Source organism: Zosterops lateralis (assembly GCF_965231275.1).
Source record: "Zosterops lateralis genome assembly, chromosome: 1".
Lineage (NCBI taxonomy): Eukaryota > Metazoa > Chordata > Aves > Passeriformes > Zosteropidae > Zosterops > Zosterops lateralis.
This window is the reverse complement of record NC_139762.1, coordinates 66,993,417-67,013,588: the sequence shown is the minus strand read 5'-3', so window position 1 is coordinate 67,013,588 and position 20,172 is coordinate 66,993,417. Positions and strand designations below refer to the sequence as shown.

At 46.8% G+C, this 20,172-nt stretch overlaps 1 protein-coding gene across 4 annotated transcripts in view; it reads left to right on the top strand.

The window, feature by feature from the left end:
* The first annotated feature begins 278 nt into the window (after positions 1-278).
* RREB1 (ras responsive element binding protein 1) overlaps positions 279-20,172 on the top strand; it is a 122,058-nt gene continuing 102,164 nt past the window's right edge. For 2 of the 4 annotated variants that reach the window (XM_083867681.1, XM_083867680.1), the window contains exon 1: positions 402-1,457. Coding sequence is in view for 2 of the 4 variants with exons in the window: in XM_083867679.1 (XP_083723805.1) it covers positions 636-675 (40 nt within the window). In the remaining 2 variants the exon portion in view is untranslated. Of the gene's footprint in view, positions 377-400; positions 1,458-20,172 lie in introns of those variants that run through there. The other 2 variants (XM_083867679.1, XM_083867683.1) reach the window with 2 other exon arrangements.

The window sequence follows — 20,172 nt, the reverse complement described above, 5'->3', positions numbered from 1 at the left end:
TCCGGATGCGCTCCGGTCCCGGTCCGGGCGAGCTGCCGGGGGACGCGGGGCCGGGAGCGGGGCCGGGGGAGCCCCTCGGGCGCGGCCCCGGAGCGGCGGAGGGCGCCGCGTGGCACCTGGCCGTCCCCCCGCTGCCCCCCCGCCCCGGGCATCCCGCTGCCGGCCCGGGAAGGGAGGGAGGGAGAGAGGGTGGAGAGAGGGGGGGGGGGGGGAAAGTTGTGCTCACTCCTCTCCTTGGAGGCGCCCCTCCCTCCCTCCCCGCGCCGAGGGCGAGTTAGAGATGCTATTTGCAACAGGCTGCTGCTGCTGCTGCCGCGGCGGTAGCGCGTCCCCGGGAGAGGAGCCGGAGCGACACGTGATGTGTCTCCTTATCAGGGTGCGCGGGGCAGCGCGGGGGCGGGCAGGGGGCGGGGGCGCCCGCGGAGCGCGGCGCGGCGGGGTCCCTAACCGTGCCCATCTCTCCCCTCCAGGGAGGCGCGGAGGAGGGGAACTTAGCGCGGAGTTGATGAACTTTGCACATCCAACAGAAACGCCATTTTGATTCCTTTTTTTCCGGAACAAGTTTTGCGGCTCCCTCCCGTGCGCGCTCCCCCCGGCGCGCCCCCGCGCCCCCCCGGCGGCCCATCCTCCCGGCGATGTCGCGCCGCAAGCAGCCCAGCCCCAGCAAAGTCCGCCGTAAGTACCGCGGGCCGCGCTGCTCACAAAGGGCACAGCCTGCCTCGGCTCCGCACCGACCTACTGCTTCTTCTCTTCTTCTTTTTTTTTTTTGTTTTTTCTCCTTTTCCTTTTCTTAAGGGGGGGACAGAAGGAAAGATGAGGAAAAATAAACTTCTCGGGAGGGGGTAAGCGCGGGGGTGAGGACGGTGCGGCGTGTCGGCCGGTCGGGAGACTTGTTTTAAAAATGAAATGCTTGTTAGAAGGGGGAAAAAAGTTTCCTTTAAAAAAAAAAAAAAAAAAAAAAAAAAAAAAAAAAAGGAGGAAAAAAGTTTGGCTGGCAGCGGTGGAGATGATGATGAGTTCGTGCAGCCTCCCTCTTCCCTTCCCCCGCTCCTCCCTCTCCTCTCCTCCCTCCGCGGCTCCTGTTTTTTTTTTTTTTTTTTTTTCCTTCCCTGTTGCAGACTTTCTACCAACCAGCGGCACCAGCCGCGGCGTTTTGCCTTCAGGACCTGATGCTCATCCATATTAAACCGTCTGAGCTCAGGAATCCGGCCAGATCATCCCCCCCTCCCGCTGCAAAGTTTATTTTTAACCAGCCACCGCCACAATTTGGATGGGGCTGCGAGGAAGCAACATCTTCTAGCCCGGCTGGCCCCCGTCGTGCCGAGCTTGCCTTTTAACTTTTCCTCGGGGCTGGTTTTGCTGCCGGCGGGTCGGGAGGCGGCCCGTGCCCGCAGTTCCCGGCTGGAAGGGCCGCGCGGCGCTGGGAAGTTTGGGATGAAGGCGCCCCTTCTCCGCAGGTAGAGCGGCTCTGCGCATCTCTCCGCCGCCTTTCCGCTCCCCCGCGGGGCCGGCCTCTCCTCGCCGCCCTGCTGCCTCTCCCCTCACTTCTCTAAACCTCTAACTCACTTTATTCGATTTTTTTTTCGCTTTTCCTCCACTTTCTCTCCCCCCCCCCCCCCCCCTCCCCCGGTCGCGGTGGGGACGTGCGTGTCCCTTTCCCCTTCCCCTCCCGGCCTGTCCCCCCGTGTGTCCCTCCGTGTCCCCCCGTGTCCCCCCCGTGTCCCCCCGTGTGTCCCGCCGCCTTTGTGCCCTGCCAGGAGCACATCCATCCCTGCGCGGCGGGCAGGGACGCCTGGGCGGCGTCAGCGCTACAGGAAGGAGCCGGGCAGCAGCATCCGAAGTGAGGAGGGGTGTCCGGGCCCTCGCCCCTCCAGCCCCACCGCGGCCTCGGGGGGGGAGCGGCGGGGCGGCGGTGCCCCCCGTCCCGTAGTGGCGGTGTCGGGGTGAAAACAAAGTTGGGGGCGGCGCGGTGCCCCCTGGCCCGGCCCGGCCCGGCCCGGCGGTGCCCGGTGCGATGGAGGCGGCCGAGCCCGTGCTGGGCGCTCCCTCCAGCGCTGCTGCTGCGGGCCGGACACCCCGGCGGGGCCGCATCCTCCTGCCCGGCCGGGAACACGGGGCTCGGCATCCCCCCCAGCCCCATCCGCGGGGTCCCGGGCCGGGAGCGCCGAGATGCTGCAACTTTTTTTTCCCTTTTTTTTTTTTTTTTTTTTTTTTTTTTTTTTTTTTTTTTTTTTCACTAGAGGAGGGAGGGCGGTGGATTGAACTTTGTCATGTCGCAGATAAGTTTCCTTTGGCTTCTTCTCCCTGCACTTCTCCCCCGCCTCCCTCCGCACGCACGCTTGGGGTTGGTTTTTTTGTTTTTTGGTTTTTTTTTTTCCTTTCCTTTTTTATTTTTCGTTTTTTTAAATAATTTTCCCCGTTTCACCTCTCGGCTGCGATATCTTGGGCTGCTCGGCATCCTGGCGGGGTTGCGCAGGAGGAGGAGAGCGCTTCTCCTGGCTCAGCACATTTCCCTGCCCTGCTGGGCTGCGCACCCCGCGGGGGCCCGGCCGCTCCCTGCCCGCCGCCCTCCCACCGCCCTGCAGGATGCTCCGGTGCTGCTCCCCCAGAGCCTGCATCCCACCCCAGAGCCTGCATCCCACCCCAGAGCCTGCATCCCGCCCCAGAGCCAGCATCCTGCCCCCAGAGCCAGCATCCTGCCCCCAGAGCCTGCATCCCACCCCAGAGCCTGCATCCCACCCCAGAGCCTGCATCCCGCCCCAGAGCCTGCATCCCACCCCAGAGCCTGCATCCCGCCCCAGAGCCTGCATCCCACCCCAGAGCCAGCATCCCGCCCCAGAGCCAGCATCCCACCCCAGAGCCTGCATCCTGCCCCAGAGCCAGCATCCCGCCCCAGAGCCAGCATCCCACCCCAGAGCCTGCAACCCGCCCCAGAGCCTGCATCCCACCCCAGAGCCTGCAACCCGCCCCAGAGCCTGCATCCCGCCCCAGAGCCTGCAACCCGCCCCAGAGCCTGCATCCCACCCCAGAGCCTGCATCCCGCCCCAGAGCCTGCATCCCACCCCAGAGCCTGCAACCCGCCCCAGAGCCTGCATCCCGCCCCAGAGCCTGCATCCCACCCCAGAGCCTGCAACCCGCCCCAGAGCCTGCATCCCACCCCAGAGCCTGCATCCCGCCCCAGAGCCTGCATCCCGCCCCAGAGCCAGCATCCTGCCCCAGAGCCACCGGGATCATTGCTGGAGGGAAGGCGAGGCGAGGAGGGGGGGGATACCGACCGTTCTGTATTAATCCCAACTCCCTCTTTCGCCTGTTTTCTCTTGGAGATAAGATCAAGTGTATTTACTTATTGGAAAGAGTAAACATCTAGTTCAGTGTGGTTTGGGGGCAGTGGTCTGGGAGAGGCGGCAAATGCAGTGGATGTTTCCTGCCATTCCGGCATCCAGCCCCATGCCTTGGGAAAGGAATTGCTTATTAGCAACAGGAGCAGTTGCTAAATAACGCCGTGTTGGTGTCACCCCTACAGAGCACAGTAGAGAGCTGTTGTGATGGCTGAAGTTTTCTCCTTGAGGTCGGTCGTTTTGACACCAGCACCGAGTTTTGTTACCGCAGTTCCTGTTTTCCACAGGGTCAGCCTGCGTGAAAGGGATGCAGTGACTCAGGGTCAGGCCAGCCATATTTGTTTTAGGTTTTAATTTTCTCTTTGAAGACTTAAGGGTATATAGTCCTTTCTTGGTGTGCCTGCATAATGCCGATTAGCCTTAACCGGAGTTGGGTACATCCAGGAAAGAATAGGTCCTTTTGTTTGTTAGAAACCCAGAAACAGCATGAATCCATCATCCAATCAATCAGAGTACCAGGGCTCTCCCTCACCTGCCGGCAGGGACGAGTCCAGCCTCTCCTGCTGCCGGGCAGCTGTTCCCGAGTGTGGCCTCTTCTGCTCCCTCACCTTCCTCCTCCTGACATCCCTGTTTGGAACTGAATTCATATAATGTAGTTGGAAAAACTACCACCCTTTAAGTGCAATCAAGAAAACTTTTATTCTGCTTTCATTTCACAGATAGCTTCTAGTTGTTAAATTGTTGTTTGCCCATCAGAAGTGACTGTATGTAGCAACTCCTACACATTTCTTTTGAGAACTAACAATACTAAAGAATATATACATATACACACACACATATATTTGGCTTATATAGCAGGGTGTTGACTGTTTTTCTCAGGTTTTGGGTTTTTTTTTCCCCACCTGGACCTGGGTGTTTGAAGCTTCACTTGCTGATTTCAGTGTAATGAAGCATCTTATTCTGACTTAGCTCAGCCAGGTTATGATCCCATCCTTAACTTTTTACAGTATTCAGTGACCCTCTGACAAAATGGCTTTTCTTTTTGATTGAGGATTGGGAAATAACTTCAAATTTCAAAACTTGGAAAACTGAATCTCTTCAGTTACCTCTCTACCTGTCAGTAGTACGTGTGATCTCTTTTGGTACCAAAGATGAGTGCAGTGTTTCCCAAAGTGTACAAACATTGACCTGTGTAGTGCTTTCCTCACTCCTTAAGGATATTATCATTTTGCCTGTATTGAAGTAACACTACAGTCATAACAGTAGCTTGACTTTAGTCTGTGAAACTTTCTTCTTAAACAGAAATAGTTTGAATTGCTCTCAGTCAGATTGGATTTCTCATTTAAATAAAAATTGGTGATGCACTTACACTGTATAGATTAAAAACATATAGATAAATCCCTTTGGTTATATTCATTATCCCTTGTAAAAGTAGGTGGTGCTTAGAAGGTCATAGGATAAGTGTTGCTAAGCAGCTAAACAGAAGGATGCTAAAATTAACCTGAGTGTTTTTGAAAAGGATTCACTTTTTAAGTTGCAATAATTTTTAAATCGACTCAAAATACACCTTTTGTTAGTAAGACATCTGAAAAAAAAATACTTGGATGCATAAGTAAAGCTTTCCAGGGGACTGTGTCAAGTGTTTGAATGATCTGCATACAGGAGTAGTTCCACCCTCCCCTAGTAAGCCTTAATTTTACTAACATCGGGCCCTTGATTTGTGCCCTTTGCAAATGTCCTTCCAGAGTTATCTGTTGCTCCAGGAGCATCTGATGTATGTTGGATAGCAGCCTGTAGGGACAGTCTTGGGAAAAAAGAAACTGCAGAAGTTCCCCAGGAACAGGCAGAAAACAAGTAAATCCTGTTAGTCCGAAATCTATGCATGTGTGGAAAAAGCCCCTTTTAACTTTTTTGATGAATGATGCCTAAGTTTGGAAATCTCTGTTTTAAGTGTACACTCTTAAAACATGTGAAATCATGCCTTCCTCTTTCAGCACGATAAAGGTTGTTTTGAAATGAGTGTATTTATTATTGGACCGTGTTACTAGACCAGTTTGTGAGGACTGCCTTGTTGATGTGGTAGCTTCTTTCTTGGGTGGTAATTGTCTGAAGAGGAGGATGGAAGTGCTGCTTTTTGTTCTCCTGAAGGTAGTGAGAATGCTTGTTGCTCTCTGTCTTCTGCCTCCTTTCTGAATTCAAGCAAGATGGACAGTCGTAGGGTTACAGCTTTAAAATATGCCTTTTCAACAGCATTCTACAGCTTGGAAAAAGGCCAGAAACTGTTTCGTGTTCTTTTGAGAACAGCTTTATCATGGATGGAGTGCTCAGGTACCCTGCAGCTTTGCTGGAAAGTCTCTTAAGGAGCAGATGTAAACTTTGAGGGTGAGAAGGAATTGCCTTCTGAGAGCGCAACAGCTCTTTTTCTTGCTTTGGGGTTGGGAGATTTGACTTGACTAGTTGTTGTTCAGCAGTTAAAACAGATTTTCTTAGTGGAGGCATATGAGGAATCCTTTCTCTGTGTGCAATGTTTTATTTTGTTTGCTTGTTTGTTGCTTTCTTTTTAATATCCTACATAATATCCTTTTTAGTATCCTCACCTGTGGGAGCTGTGGCTTCCCCCTCTCCCCCACGTACATTTAGAAGAATCTTTACAGGCAGTGATTTCAAAGGCAGGACTTGGGGTATTTTTGGGAATGTCACTCTCTGGTGAAAGTTAAGGTATTTGTGTGGAGCCAGGATGGGACTGAAGCTTCAGAGCTTTGCCAGGCCAAGTTTGGTTATCAGCGTTTGATTACAAATGAACATAGGTGAGGCTGGCTGAGGTGGGAAGTGCTGGCTCTGTTCTGGGGTACTTCTGAACAGGAATTTCAGGAGCATTGACTCTTTGTTCTTCTTTGGTGCAAGAAATCTGATGATGGCTTATCTTTGATGTCTGCCAGTGATGTTTTTCCCACCTGAAGGTGTTCCCTCCACCTCACCCTATACCACTCTGTTTTGAATAGCAACATTTGAGGGCCAGTGACTTAAAAGAGTACAAACTTCTGAGACAGCAGTACTGCAGCATCTCACCCTCCTTCCTTCAGCATTTTACTTGGAGCAGGGTGACAGAACTTATTTAGAGCTTGTGCTAGTGCTTTGTTATGAAATGTTGAAAGCAGAAATAATTGCCAGCTGGGGCATATGCTCTGGGCTCCTGTTGGGTGGCTCGTTCCTGTTGTGGTGGAAAGGGTCAGAACAAGGAAAAGGGCCTGGACAAAAGGGAGAAGAGTCAGTGGGATGCTTGGCTTGTGGCTGTGCTGGTATGAAACCTGTTAGAGCAGCCTCCTGCAGTCAGAGAGGAATTGTCCTGATGTCACTGAGCAACGCCTGGACCTGTGCTTCCTTTAGAAACAACACAGGCCTTCAAGTGTATCCTGCTCTTTTTTTTTTTTTTTTTTTTTTTTTTTTTTTTTTTTTTTTTTTTTTTTTTTTTTTTCCTAATAATAACATTTCAGCCTTCAGGTTTGCCAGCCTAGCAATCAATAAAGGTGGTTGCCTTTGCCTAGGTGCTTTACAAAAATACGTAGTTGATGGGTGGTGACTGTTTATTCAGAGTGATTCAACTAAGTAAGGCTAAGGGAATCTGAATGCCTCTTTAAAGATGGAGAGGGAGGCAGCTGTTTCAACAGCAGGATTCATCTGCAGAGTCCCAGCCATCCACAGAGGTGTTACAGCAAGGGAAAAGAAAAACTGTCAAAATCCCCCAGGGCATTGTTAGGCTTCTGAGGTAAAACAGGTATTCCAAGGACCATTAGGAAGGGAGGCCTTTCAGGCCTTGATGACCTCTCCTGTCTCCTTTGCAGGTCTTCCTGTACAAGCATGTGGAACGCAACTTTCAAATTCGTTTTCCTGCACCTAACTTTCCTGAGTAAAAATGTTTTTTGTTTAATGTTATTTACTTCTATAATCTCAGGATTTTGAGAGATCCTTTTCCTTTTGAAGAAGACATCCCCACATCCTGCTGTCTGAAATTGCTTTGAAGATCCATTTGCACAAGGGATGTTATTTGTGTAGGGCTCTAAAAAAGTGTGGGAAAGGTGCTTGCACACAATGGCCGAGTGACTTCCCAGTGTCAGCTTTGAAAAATGGAATTTAGACTTTCAAGTCACTCTGGATAAAAAATATGTTAAGCTTCTTGGAAATTTTCTGTGCTGATGTGCCTAAGTGACTTGTTAATTTGGTTCTAAAAGAGAATGGTATTTTGTGATTAATTGTGAAATTGCCAGCCTCTCATACATGTAGGATTTTTCCACCTGGCATCTCCTGGTAGATACTTTAACAGGTGTTAGCATGTGCTTTCTTGAAACAGCACAAATGTACTCGTAGGTGTTTTAGGAATGGGGACTTGCATCATCTGTCCTTTGAAAATGGAGGATGATCAGCCATTTATAAACTTTTTTTAGTTAATTCAGGTATGTGCTTCCTGTCTGAGGATGAGAGAAACAAAATGTTCACGTTGAAGTGTAGCTGGCCTTTGCTTTTATTGTGTGTGATTAGCTGGCTTTAACTGGAGCCCTTGTTAGTCCTGTTTCATACGGCAGGTGATGTCAGTGTTCAGGTGTATCGGTACCTGGGAGTGCTTTGCTCACAGCTCTTGCATCACAGCAATAAATTCCACTGCCGTGTTCAGGCTGGACTCCTTCACACTGGGAACATGAGGGCTTGGACAAGGGAGAACTGCTTTGATGTTGTACCAGTATGCAGCACTACTTCCTAGTTAGTTTGGACCACTCACAGTTCTGGGTAGGAGAAAGACCCTAGTTTAAATTCCTCTTTTTGTTATACAAACTGTATTTTCTTCATTAAATTATCACATCCCATTGCTTTTTGTGTTTTGAGAACATGAGGAGCAATCAGGTCATGAATACCTGTGTGCTGTTCCTCATTCAAGCGTGCAATTTTTTTCTGATGTTGATGCAGTTGCTGGTGTATTGAGGAAACACACAAGGTGTCTGTGGCGTCTTGTGCATGTGCTCACCTCACCTGCTTCATCCCCTCCTTCTCCCCAAAAGCATTAAGGTGTCCTGAATTGGTCTTCAGCTGGATAACTTGCAGCACAACACATCCTTAGCTGTGTGTACATCCTTATGCTTTTGGGTGGGAGGAAGGAAGGAGGGTTGCAGAAGGAGGCTTGCTTTCTAAGCAAGACACTGAAGGTTCAGGAAGTGGAAGCACGTGCCATAGAAGCCCGCTGTAGAAGAGCTGTAGCTGGATTACTAAGGGATTCCACTTGTGAGGTTTGGCTGTACTTTCCAGGGGAAGAACTATGAGTGCAGTGACAAGTGCTTCTCTACAGAGATGTTACTTATGTTTTGTATTTAGTTGTCAGGTATATTTCATTTGGTCTGTTCTTCCAACCACTGCAGGTATCATTTGGTTTTCTACCTTTTCAGATGACCCAGCCAGGTGTTGCTAAGTACATTCTACTATATTTCCAAGTAAGGTTCAAGACTGTGGTCATTGGCAGCTTCTGGAAGAAGTCTTGGGGCAACTTCCCAGCCTTTACAGCAGATAGGTGTTTTTTCTGCTTGGTAAGATCTCCTTTCACCCTCTGGGCTGTCAGGAGCCTGACTGTCCATGATGTACAAGGGTAAAGTGAGCTGTATCACAGTGCCCCTGTTTCCCTGGTGTAAACTTCTTGGAAACTGGTTTTGTTCAAAAAGTGAAGAATTTTATTTCGTGTCAGTGTTGCCTGCACTTTGTGGGAGAAATATTCTCCATCCTCTGTCTCCATTCCTCCTTTTTGCAAAATGGCAGTGCCTCTTTGCTGAGCGTGCAGTGGCTGCCATGTTCAGCCAAAGCAGAGGGTGAATTTCTAGGGATGAGGGAAATGATCCGTACCTCAGAGTGGATGCTGGTTACCTTGGGAGGAAGCCATGCAGATTATAAACTCTGCAGGGAGGAGGATCTGGTGGATTCTGTAAACTCTGCAGCCTCAGTAACTGCAGTTTCAAGCAGTTCCCAATCTCTGCTTGCAAAGCTTTTGGAACTTGTAAGCTCTTTAAATCTAGTGACTGAGGATTTTCCATGCTTCCTTTTTCCCTTGAGAGAAAAAAAAAAAGTTAGAAATAAATAGTAAGATTACTCATTTTAAATGGTCATAAGCCAACAAAGTTGAGGTGTTCACAGAACAATTAAGTAGATCAAGGTGAACACAGATCATGCCCCATTGCAGTTGCTGTTCCATGTTTAAAAAATCAATAGATACGTAAATAGTAGGTAAAAGTGGAAAACGTGTTTTCATTTGAATCAACAGCAAAATTCTTTCATGCTTCTCTGGACTAAGATTTTATGTGGGGTATGTACAGCTGAAAGCTCTTGAGAATTCATAGCATGAAAGACGCCAGGAAACTTTAAAAAACTGAAATACTAATACTGTCTTTGTATTTTTTGGTGTTTGAAATTCCTACAGGTGTAGTTACAAAGTCAGTGCATCTATTTTAGGAGCTTGTTTGATAAACAGCAAATGGTATTTGCAATATAATAGTCTATTTTGACTAAATTCTTCCATCCAAGTTTTGGGCATCATTGCAAGTGTAGCCATTGCTGTGTCTTTTTTTTAAATCCTAGAGGTTGTACTTTTACTTTCTTGAGTGTATTCAGTCTGGTGAGTAGGAGGAGGACTTGTCCTTCCCAGGCCTGCCCTTCCCTGCAGGAAAAGGGGAATGCAGAGAATTCTCCCCGAGGATGGATTTGGGACAGAGATGGCCCCTGTGTGTTTGGGGCCAGAGTTTTTATTTGCACCATTGCGTAACTCAATCTCCATAGAAAAAGATGTGGGTTAGTGGCTTTGCAACACCACATAGGCCACAGGCTTGCACGTGGCCATGGTCTGCCCCAGAGCAGACGTGTGCATTGTGGATGTACTGATGCCTCCCTGGGATTGTCCTGGAGGTTCAGGACAGAAGGATCTGCTGTTGCCTGACTTTCGACCTCGTGCACTGGCAGCCTCTCTTGTGCTTGCACAGCCTGAATCGACTGACTTGCAGTAAATGTTTCCGTTTGTGTGCTCGCTGTCTTTTCAAAATGATTGCTAAAAAGTATTTGGGCCAAAAATAATCTACACTGGACAAGAAGATGCCAGCAGCATGTGCAAATTGCATGCTGTAGTTACTGTCCCAGCTACTAATTCAAACACAGAGCTGCACAGATGTGGATTAGGAAAGTCCAGACTGCTGATTTTAAAATTTCCAGTATTTCTGGTAATGGATGTTTATGTGAGCTGCCTAGTCCAAAGACCCAGGAAATGAACTGGTGGTGGTCTTTGTTTAATTCCTGGTATACAGATGCCAAGTGTTAGGCTTTGATTTCCTGCTCTGTAAACTCTTAGGGGCAGGGATCAGCATTCAATTACTGAGTTTTGAAAAGCCACCTAACACACTGTGGAACCGACCTGCACAGCACCACCTCAGTATAAATGTTTAATTATAACTATCTTCTTACCCCGTAGTGGAGTCTTTCCAGATACCAAGGTAGAGGCATGCTGGGAACCTGCACTGCTCCTGCTGAGGTGTCTCCTTATAAATAGCAGCTTTGGTTGCAAAGCAGCATTTGGGCAGCTCTCATAAATACATACCTGCTTTGCACGTGAGGGACAGGTTATTTATTGATTTCTTTTCTAGGCAGTATAGGTGCAAGTATATATACATGTTCAGCAGTCTGCCTCTGGTTGTTTGGTTTAGAAGCAAATGCATTAATAGCTTTAATAGGTGTTCTAAACCTTCAGTCGAATCACATCCTTCTCTCTTCTTTTTACTTTAGGTCTGTAGGTAAAAGGGACAAATGTCAGGGTTCTGAAATTAGAAGAAGAAACTGGGAATAGAAAGATGTCACCCCCTCAGTATGTCACCTTCTCAAGACTGAAATATGAAGTGTAATTGCTGGCTCTTACCATTCACAAATTAATTTAATTTTGTTGCCTTGAATGACTTGTGTTGTAGTTTTAAACTGAATTCTTAAATCATCCCAAAAGTGATGTATGTATCATTCATTATGTTTATACAGCATGAAAGTATATGGAGTAATGGAAACATCTAGAAATTAGACCTCCAGAGAAGACTCCCATTTTAATCAGGTTACTTACTTGGATTAAACCAACCCAAATTTAAAACACATGGGCTCATGTACTAAACTAGTTGCACTTTCAGCACTCCAGGGGTCCGTCTGGGAGTTTATCGGTGCGTTGCTGTAGTCTGTTCCAGCCAGCTTTGCAGAAGCAGTTTGGTGTTACTAAGGTTGGAATAAGCTGATGTCAGATTTTTGTCCACAGTGCATAGCAAGTAGAGGTCAAACACTTGTACAGCCGGTGATACTATGACTTGTTAAGAATGTACGCAGCAGGTCGCTTTTCAAAACATCTTTTGAAAAGCAGCCTGTGAGAGCAGTGCCATGTAGGAGAGACACGCATCTTCCTCTGGCATCAGCAAATGGATGCATCCTATCACATTGGACTGCTGAGCATGTTTAGTCATGTTACTGTAATAAGCTCTGGGAACAGGAATGGGTTCTGCCCTGTTGTGCTTCGGGAAGATTTGAATGAATTTGACTGGTTTGTTCCAGGGAAACTCGTGTTTCTATGTGCTGCTTTTGTGCTCGGTACAGAGAAGTAAGGAGTTGAGTTTGTTTCATGGCTGAAGGAGTGTTTCTTTGCATTATAGGATTGCTAACATTACAGTACCTCGGTTCTTATTCTTTAGAAGAGATTAAACTAAAAGCATGACTCCCAGAATTATCAGTGTTTCTGGTGCTGATAGTGTACAAACCTGTTTGGTTTTGGGACTCCCCTTTGCCCAGATAAACTTGAGTATTAGGGGCCTTTCTTGTGCTTCCAGCCATAGCCCTCAGGCATCTCTATTTTTCCTGCCCTGGTGAATCATCCTCCGACATACACATGTAAATTTTAAATGTGCCTTGGTGGGGCTTACCATCTTTATCCTTATTTTTTTTTCTTATCCTGATAGCTCTCAAGATATTTTCTGAGTTTGCTGGGGGGTGTGTGCATGTGTGTCAGCAGCAACTCTAGATCGAGCCAAGCACTGATCCTGCAGACACTTTAAACATGGATATAATTCTATTTAAACAGGTTGTTCCTTTAAAGTCAAGATACTGGCATGGGCAAAAGTTAGGGGAAGTGTTTCAGGATTGGGGCCTGCTTTTAACTTTCAGAAAAAGTATTCGTGACACAGGCCAGGATCTTTAACCCGTGGGAGCCACAGCTCCAAACTCATCTCACCAACTTCTGAACTTCTTCAGGAGGCATTGCTCAGCCTAAGGAATTGTCACAGCTCTAGCAGCCTGAGAAGTTAGTTTTTGAAGAGAAGTGGCCAGAAACGTGGCTGTGAACGCAAACTTCTCCAGTGCATGGTGTGTGCAAGAGTTAAATGAAAGTACTCCAGCAGCTCATGTGCTCTCTGTGTGCGCATACTTTCCTAATCTTGACATGGGGTCTGAGCTGCAGGCTCTGAGGGTGTATGTGAAGTTGGCTTGGCTGTCACCTTTTCACTCCCCGGATCTGGCTGTGGCTCAGCACAGGACGCACCCCGCCGCTGGGATTGCTGGCTCCGAGAGCCAGCTGCCTAAACCCTGCCTGCCTGGGACTGGCTGCGCCGAGAGGTGCCCTGGCACACCTCTCCTGCCCTTCTGAGGAGCAGTAGAGGGAAGAAAAGTGCTGCACTGGCCCCCCCTTTGCTGCGCCTGGAAGATCTCTTGCACCCGTCTTGTGCACTTGGGTGGATCTGGATGAGCTTTCTGCTCCTCTGCCATCATCATCCGGCTGGAGAATAGCTGCCTCCATGGATGGGTCTGCTTTAAAACGGGAACTGCTGTGCGGAATGGTCTCTGTGCTGGTGGGCTGTCCCTGCATGTGGGGAGAGGAAGGGCAGAGCACGTGTTTTTCTCCTCTAGGTGACAAAGTCCTAAGGGCAACTTGGTCTTTGGCTCTCCAGGAAGAGAGGCTGCAGTGCTTTCAATCCGCACCACGCTGTCAAAAATCACTGAGCATTTCTGACCACAGGCTGGAAATGAAAGCTGCCCGTCTTTTTTTCCACTTATGTTTCTTTGGAGAAGCTGCCAGTGGCCACCTTGCCCCACCCTGCAGACGTGTGGGCGGGAGTGGGGGTAGCCGGCAGGAGGGAACATCCACCAAAAAGGCAGAGTGATTTGGCTCGTGGCCACACACAGGAGCAGGAACAGCTGCCTGGATGGCCCCCGGAGCCTCACTGATGTCAGCAATACCAGCGCTCCTTAAAACACGGCACCGTGTGTGGGGGGTGACGGGGAGCAAGGCTGGGAGCAGCTTGAGGGGGTGAAGCAGTACATATAAAATCATCTCCACGGTTCTTTTTTTTACCCTCCTCCCCCCTTCTAAACAGACCTCTACTTTCTATAGAGATGGGAAGAGCAAGAGTTACGAGAAATGCATAAAACTAAAACAAGTTGCAAAAAGCAAAGAGCAGAAAGAATATGCATTGTAAAAGTTGCATGTGGCTGCAGCGTGTCTGTTTGCTTGGGTTTTTTCCTTCCAAGAGAAGTGTGGCTAGGAACAGTTCAGCACTGTTGGATAAATCTGTTCTCTCCTTTGTCCCCTGTGTTGTCTCTGAGAACCTGTCACACTGTGACAGATCACTGTCAAAGATCATACTGTGTTTGAAAAGTATCTGGCTTGCCTTGGGATGCTGTATGAAATACGGCAGGATGTGGCATCCTGCAGGGAGCATGTCATGTGTGCTGACTTGGCCTCCTGCGTGTGCTTGAGCAGAGGAAGGGAATGCACATCACAAGAGCACAGTTGTTCACAGCTTCCTTCCACTCCCCTTGGCTGTTCCAGAGAGGCGGCACTTCGTGTCACCCATGGGGTTTACTGAAGCTGCCTTTCCTGGTGTGTTGATAACCAGGCTCCCTGATGGAGATGCCTCTGCACGGTTAAGGGCGGGGAGGGAGGGCTGTTTCATGACCTCCGTGATGTGAGATGCACAGTGCAAAATTACCCTTGTCATAGGTACTGAACTGGATGAATGTGAGTTCCTCTCAGGCCAAAGATGGCTTTTTCCAGTTTAATAGCTAACATAGCAGTTTCCAGAAGTCACAAGAGGATCTGACGTGTAGCTGGAAGTGCTGAGGGAAGAGGATACCAGCTTTTCCAGAACTGTGCAGCTCAATCACAGAACGAGGTTGGACTGGACATGAAACTGGATTCCAGGGTGACGTGGTGATTGCAGCCTCTGCCGGCTTTGCTTCTTCCCACAGCTGGGGAGTTGATTTTCCCAGTAGGCCTGTGCCAGCATAGTCCTGCTGCTGGTCTTGTGGTGTTATCCCAACACAGAAGTCGTGCTTGAATTGCTTGCAGAGTGGTAAGCCCACGCAAGTCTAGGCGACAGGGGTGAGCCAGCCTACCCGGCCTTCTTGCAAAGCTGAATTTGCAAAATGCTGTCTCCATCAAGGGCGATGTAATAATAAGTTGCAGAGATTCAGTCTTGAAAAACAAACAGTGAAACACAGGCATTGGGGGAGGAGGGTGTAGTGCTCTTTCATAAGGCTCTTGCTTTTTGTTAACTCAGGTTAACCTTACCAGTTGGATTAACTTTTCCCGTATCATTCCAGAATTCTTGTAGTAATTAGGAAAAATGACAGAGGGTCACAGCCCTCATATGTGGCCGAGTAAGCATTTAGTCACATTCTTTTAAATTGGGACCGTGGCATGAAGAATTTCTTTACTGAAAGTCACAGAGGGAGACAGTAAGAGAGGCAGAAAAAGAGCCCAAATGCTGTGAATCCAGTCCTGTGTCTCCACCATTAGATCATGCTTCCTGTCTAGGCAGATGAACCCACATAAAAACCTTGGTTCACAAACAGATGACATTCAAGTGCTACCAGCATTGTAAAATACGGCTAGGACTAATATATTTGCTCTGACTTTCATCTTGAGTGCCTGGTGGAACACCTGTAAGTATTTACATTTTAACATGAGCTTTTGTGCTTGTGAAAGCAGACAGTTTGACAGCAATGACCTCTCACACAAAAGCCTGAATAAGTGATGAACTTCCAACAAATCCATGACCTGAACTCTGCTGGATGCATATTGAAGGCGACAAGTTAATATGGCCTGTGGCAGTACCAACAAGAGGCCTGGCTCTGTGCTGGGCTCCTCTGGTGGAATTGGTCCACAAACAAGCCTCTAACCACTGCCCCATCCAAAGGCCTGGAAGTAAGCATGCCTGTATTCACTGGCTGGGTGAGTACCTCAGGCAGATGTTTGATGCAGAAAAAACTCAATTTTTTTTTTTTTTAGGTTACTTTTCCTGCTGCTCTGCTCTGACCCTGGATGAAGGGCTTAGTTTATGTTGCAGAGGAGGCAGAAGGTTGGATGTATCTCCTCCCAAGTGGAGCACTTCAGAGTTTGCTGTGTTGGAATTGAATTGAGTGGTAGTTAATACTTCAATTATGGGCATCTCTGGAGTTGGACGTGTCTTTGCTGCAAGCACGGTAACCACTGGCTGTCAGACAGGGATGACAGCCCTGGTACAGTAACCTCTGAAATCATCCTGACCTGAATCATGTTGAAGCTGTGGCTCTGGCTGCATTTCCTCAGGACTGCCCTGTCCTGGAATGAGCAGTTCCTGGTACCTGCTTCTCCAGTGAAGCCTGGATTCAGAGCAGAGAATGCCTCCTCAGGCTGACAGAAATGCCTCTAGATTTGTTGCAGGAGGTGCTTTAGTTCTGTGCTAAATGTTGTGGAGTAAGGCATGCTGTGTTTTTTGCCTGTAAAACTGAAAACCAGAGGGAATCCTGATTGTGTCTTACTACCAAGTCAGACCCAAAGCTTTTCATGCCCAAGATGCTGGTCAGTGTGGATTTATCAAATGAGAGTATGGCAAGAGGGCATCTATTAATGATGCTTTGCTAATGTAGTCTACCAGCAACATGCAGCTTCTGGAATTTCTTGAGCCAAGGAGTATTTACATAGTTACAGTATTTAGGTTCAAGAATCCTTTTTTTGTGAGCTTGTCCCATGGCTTTTTGAACCCATACTGACTCTTGGCATGTTGTGATGCTGAGTTTTGCAGTTTATCTGTGTGTTGTCTTGGAGAGGAGGTGAAAATTTGATATTCTAAACCTCTTATTTTATGCTTTCACTTAATACCATTTAAGACTTGTACTAAGGGAAATGGCAAGTATTTATTCGCTACTAACCTTCTCCACACCTTTCAGGATTTTCTGGACCTCTCCTGTATCACCTCTGTGGCCTTCCTCCCAGATTGGAGTTCTAATCTGAGTATCCATTATGATGCAAAAATTGTTCCATACTTTTGATTACAACGTTCATCAATGCTTTTTAAAGCTTTGGTTTGCCTTATTAACATCTATCACAGGCACATGCCAAAAATACTTTATTTCCCTAGATATTTATTGCTGTAAGACATATACTTGGACAGCTTTAAAGATTTCCAGGTGCTGTCATGATTCTGCTGTAGGTTTTTTGTGAAACTTTCTCCATGTTGGCAAGTTGCAGTCAGAAGATGCTGATTGATGAGGTTGTTCGTAGTCTGGCTCAGTTACTTCCATCCTGATTTCTTGAGAACTGCCTGTTTAAATGGTGCTTTTCTTGCTGTTTTCCTTCCCAGATACACTGCTGGTTTCCCTGAGCAATGTCCATGTATCCCCCCACTTAATATGCCCCCCTGCTTCCTCCCTGCAAATGGCAGCCTGAAGCAAGGCCTGTGTATCTAAAACCTTGATGAATACAGCTTACCAGAGAAAAGGAGCATTTGCCCTTGCTCGCTTTAGGTGTTTCTTTAGGTTCCACTTAGAGATATTACCCACAATAAAGTTTGCCCACTTCCTATGCTTGCCTCCTGATTTGGGATGATGACTAGGATTCATCCATCAGTTTATTCTTGGCCAGTATCAGAGGAATTGTTTTGAGCTCACTGAAGTAAAATTAGCATATTTCGCAATTCTACTGTGTTTCCATCCCTTTTTTTATATTTGCTAGTTGTGAACCCACTTGGCCACCTGTAGGACTGACTGGTCCATGTTGGTGGACTTTGAGATTTTATTTTTTGCAACTGAAACAACTTTGCTTCAGTACTAGCCATAGTGCTAGTGTTTACTTAGTTAGATTGCTTTACAAATCAGTGCTTACAAGGCTGCCGAAATGCAGCCGCTTGTGGAGAGTGAGGAAGGAGAGGTTTAGATCAGGTCATGCTAACCCCTTTCTTCCTTGGTGTGCTGCACATTCTTCACTGCTGACATGGCCTGAAAAGGAACCTTGCCTTTTAAAGCTCTACCTTAACCTGCCCACCAAGTGATGTGTACCACTTGATTTGTGTTTAGCTGTTGAAAACTTTATTCCAACTTGCTTGAACTGGGAACTTAGTTGCAAGGGTGACATTAGTGATTTGAAACCTGGTAAGGAGAGCCTTTCACAGTGAGAGCCCAGTTTTATCTAGGTTACTTACTCCCTGTATTAAGCCTCTCAGGACTGATGAAATATAGTGGTTTTAGGAGAAACAAGCCCTGTTCATCAGGTTTTGATTTATGATGATAATCTTTGAAAGTTGCTGTGTGTAAAACCATTCTAAATAAGCTGTTCAGCACTTAATACTGACCTCTGTAGGCTTTGTGAATGATATAGTATTTGAAAGTAGCAAGCATGTGTGTTTGGAGAAAGGGGGCAGGGGCTGTTCTTCTAAACTCTCAAGTTGTGGTTATAGGTCTGATTGTTGTATTCGGAGCTCCTCTTGTATTGCTCTGCTGCTGCTTTATGCATTTAGTAGCTTAAATTTAAATTTAATATCATAAAGGTCATGTGAGGAGCAAGGAATGGAGCCCTAGAATGGCATATGCTTTGCAGGTGTCTCTCTCCTCTTGGGTGTTAGATCAGGAAAACCTAAAAATAAACATAAAATAAAGTCATTGTGTATGTGTAAGCAGGAGGGCATGTTTATGTTGCTTTAATTAGAAGTATTTTCTTGACTGCTTGTTTTCTTGGGGTATGTATTCAAAATAATAAATATTTTAAATATCTTAAAGGTATGCCTTAAAGTGCTAGGCCAGAAAGCCGATAAGGACTTTTTGTATTTGTCCCCCTGTCTTTTGAAAGTTCAGTTTTGGCACAGTCAGTTCTCTTAGCAGACTTACTGTGCAGCTGGTACAGTTGTGCAGGCAGAAGGAGGTGGGAGAAGAGCAGAGGATGACAGGACTTCTGATTGCAATGCAGGTAGAACAGCTTTTAAAAGCCCAGTCAACCATTATTAAAAAGATCAGACCATCAGAACCATCATGTCTTCATAGTGAAGCAAGGGCCAGGATGAAAAGTGGAAGAATTAAGTGGAATGCCTTTTTGGCAGTTTATCTTTGCAAGGTCCTCAAATCAAACGTGGATGCAACAAGATGCATTGCCTGCTAGGATGGGTCCTTGATCCTGGAATCAGTGCTGCTAGGTTAATGAATTCCTGTAGACAGAGCCTAATTCAAGCTTGCACCATGGGTGGGGGGTGATTAGCAATGTCTGTTCTATCTGTCCTTGTATATAGGAACTCCATCTGCTGTGTATGTTGGGCTTAGTGTCTTTGCTGTCTTGGAGTTGTGACATTGAAAAACCAGCACAACCGTTTTGCATTTTTCTAAAGATGTTTCATTTTTAACACGTAGGTTCTTACCTGCCCTCTGGCTTCTAGCCTACTTGAAGGTGGGAATGATCATCCTCTCCATGGCTACTGTCAGTTCATGGGTATCTCTCTGTGATTCCAGTAACTGTTAAGAGAGGCAGGCTTATGTTAATGGAGCCACTTTGCCCAGTCCCTCCCCTTCTCCTTTTCCCACTTGCCCCTGTCTTTCAGGTACATTGTGGTGTTTGCCTTTAAAGGTTGTGTTTAACACCACTTGTATTCAAGCATCTTCCCTCTACCACTTCAAGGCAAGTATTCTTCCAGGTATGTGACTGCAAACAATGCAAAGGGAAAAATCTCAATGGAGATCTGTTCTTAATGTTTTTTATCTCTTTGAAGATGCATTTTTTAAGGAGTCTTTTGATATTTAGGTATTTCCTCCCAGCTTTCCCTTTTCTAGTGTGTCTTTGCCTTGGTAACTAAAAAAATTCATAATGACACTGAATTAGTGACTTCAGAATGGTTTCCTTGGCAACCTAAATGGGCATTTGACATCATAGGATGAAGAAGCAGTAAAACCAGCTTGAAGAGGTTTGGTTGTTTGGGGGGGTTTTTTGTAATTTGTTTACCCCCTCACCTCCAGCAGTTCATTCCTGCTGTTGTAATCTTCTGAGATGCTGATACAAGGGTTTCTGAGGTTTCACTGTAAGCCTTATCTCTCAAATGTTCTGAGTAGCCAGTCCTCTTTAATTTTTTGTCTTTGAACACTCATACCTCACCAACTTTTGTTTTGATCAATAAAGGAGAGGCCAGTCATAGGCTTTCCCTTGCATGGGAATGAGCAGCTGAAGGAAGGGAAGAGCTTCTGGAGAGATGTTGACCCTCAGTGCGAGCAGCACAAAACTACATGCTGTTTTTATCAAGAAGCTTGAGAGTTTTGGCTGCAAAGATAGTCTCATTTTTCCACCTTATCACACATTCTATGTTTTCTTTCTTGATGCAAATCTTGTTGATAAATTAGCTGTGTAAAAAAATTCTGCAAATCAGGTCTCCTTTAGCTGTTTTTTTTTATTATTATTATTATTATTATTATTTCCAAATTATTTTCCATCTTGAGAGAGTATCTTTCTTAATCATGCTTGATATTGTGTAAGGAGATCATGTTTCATCATGTATGATTGTGGTCC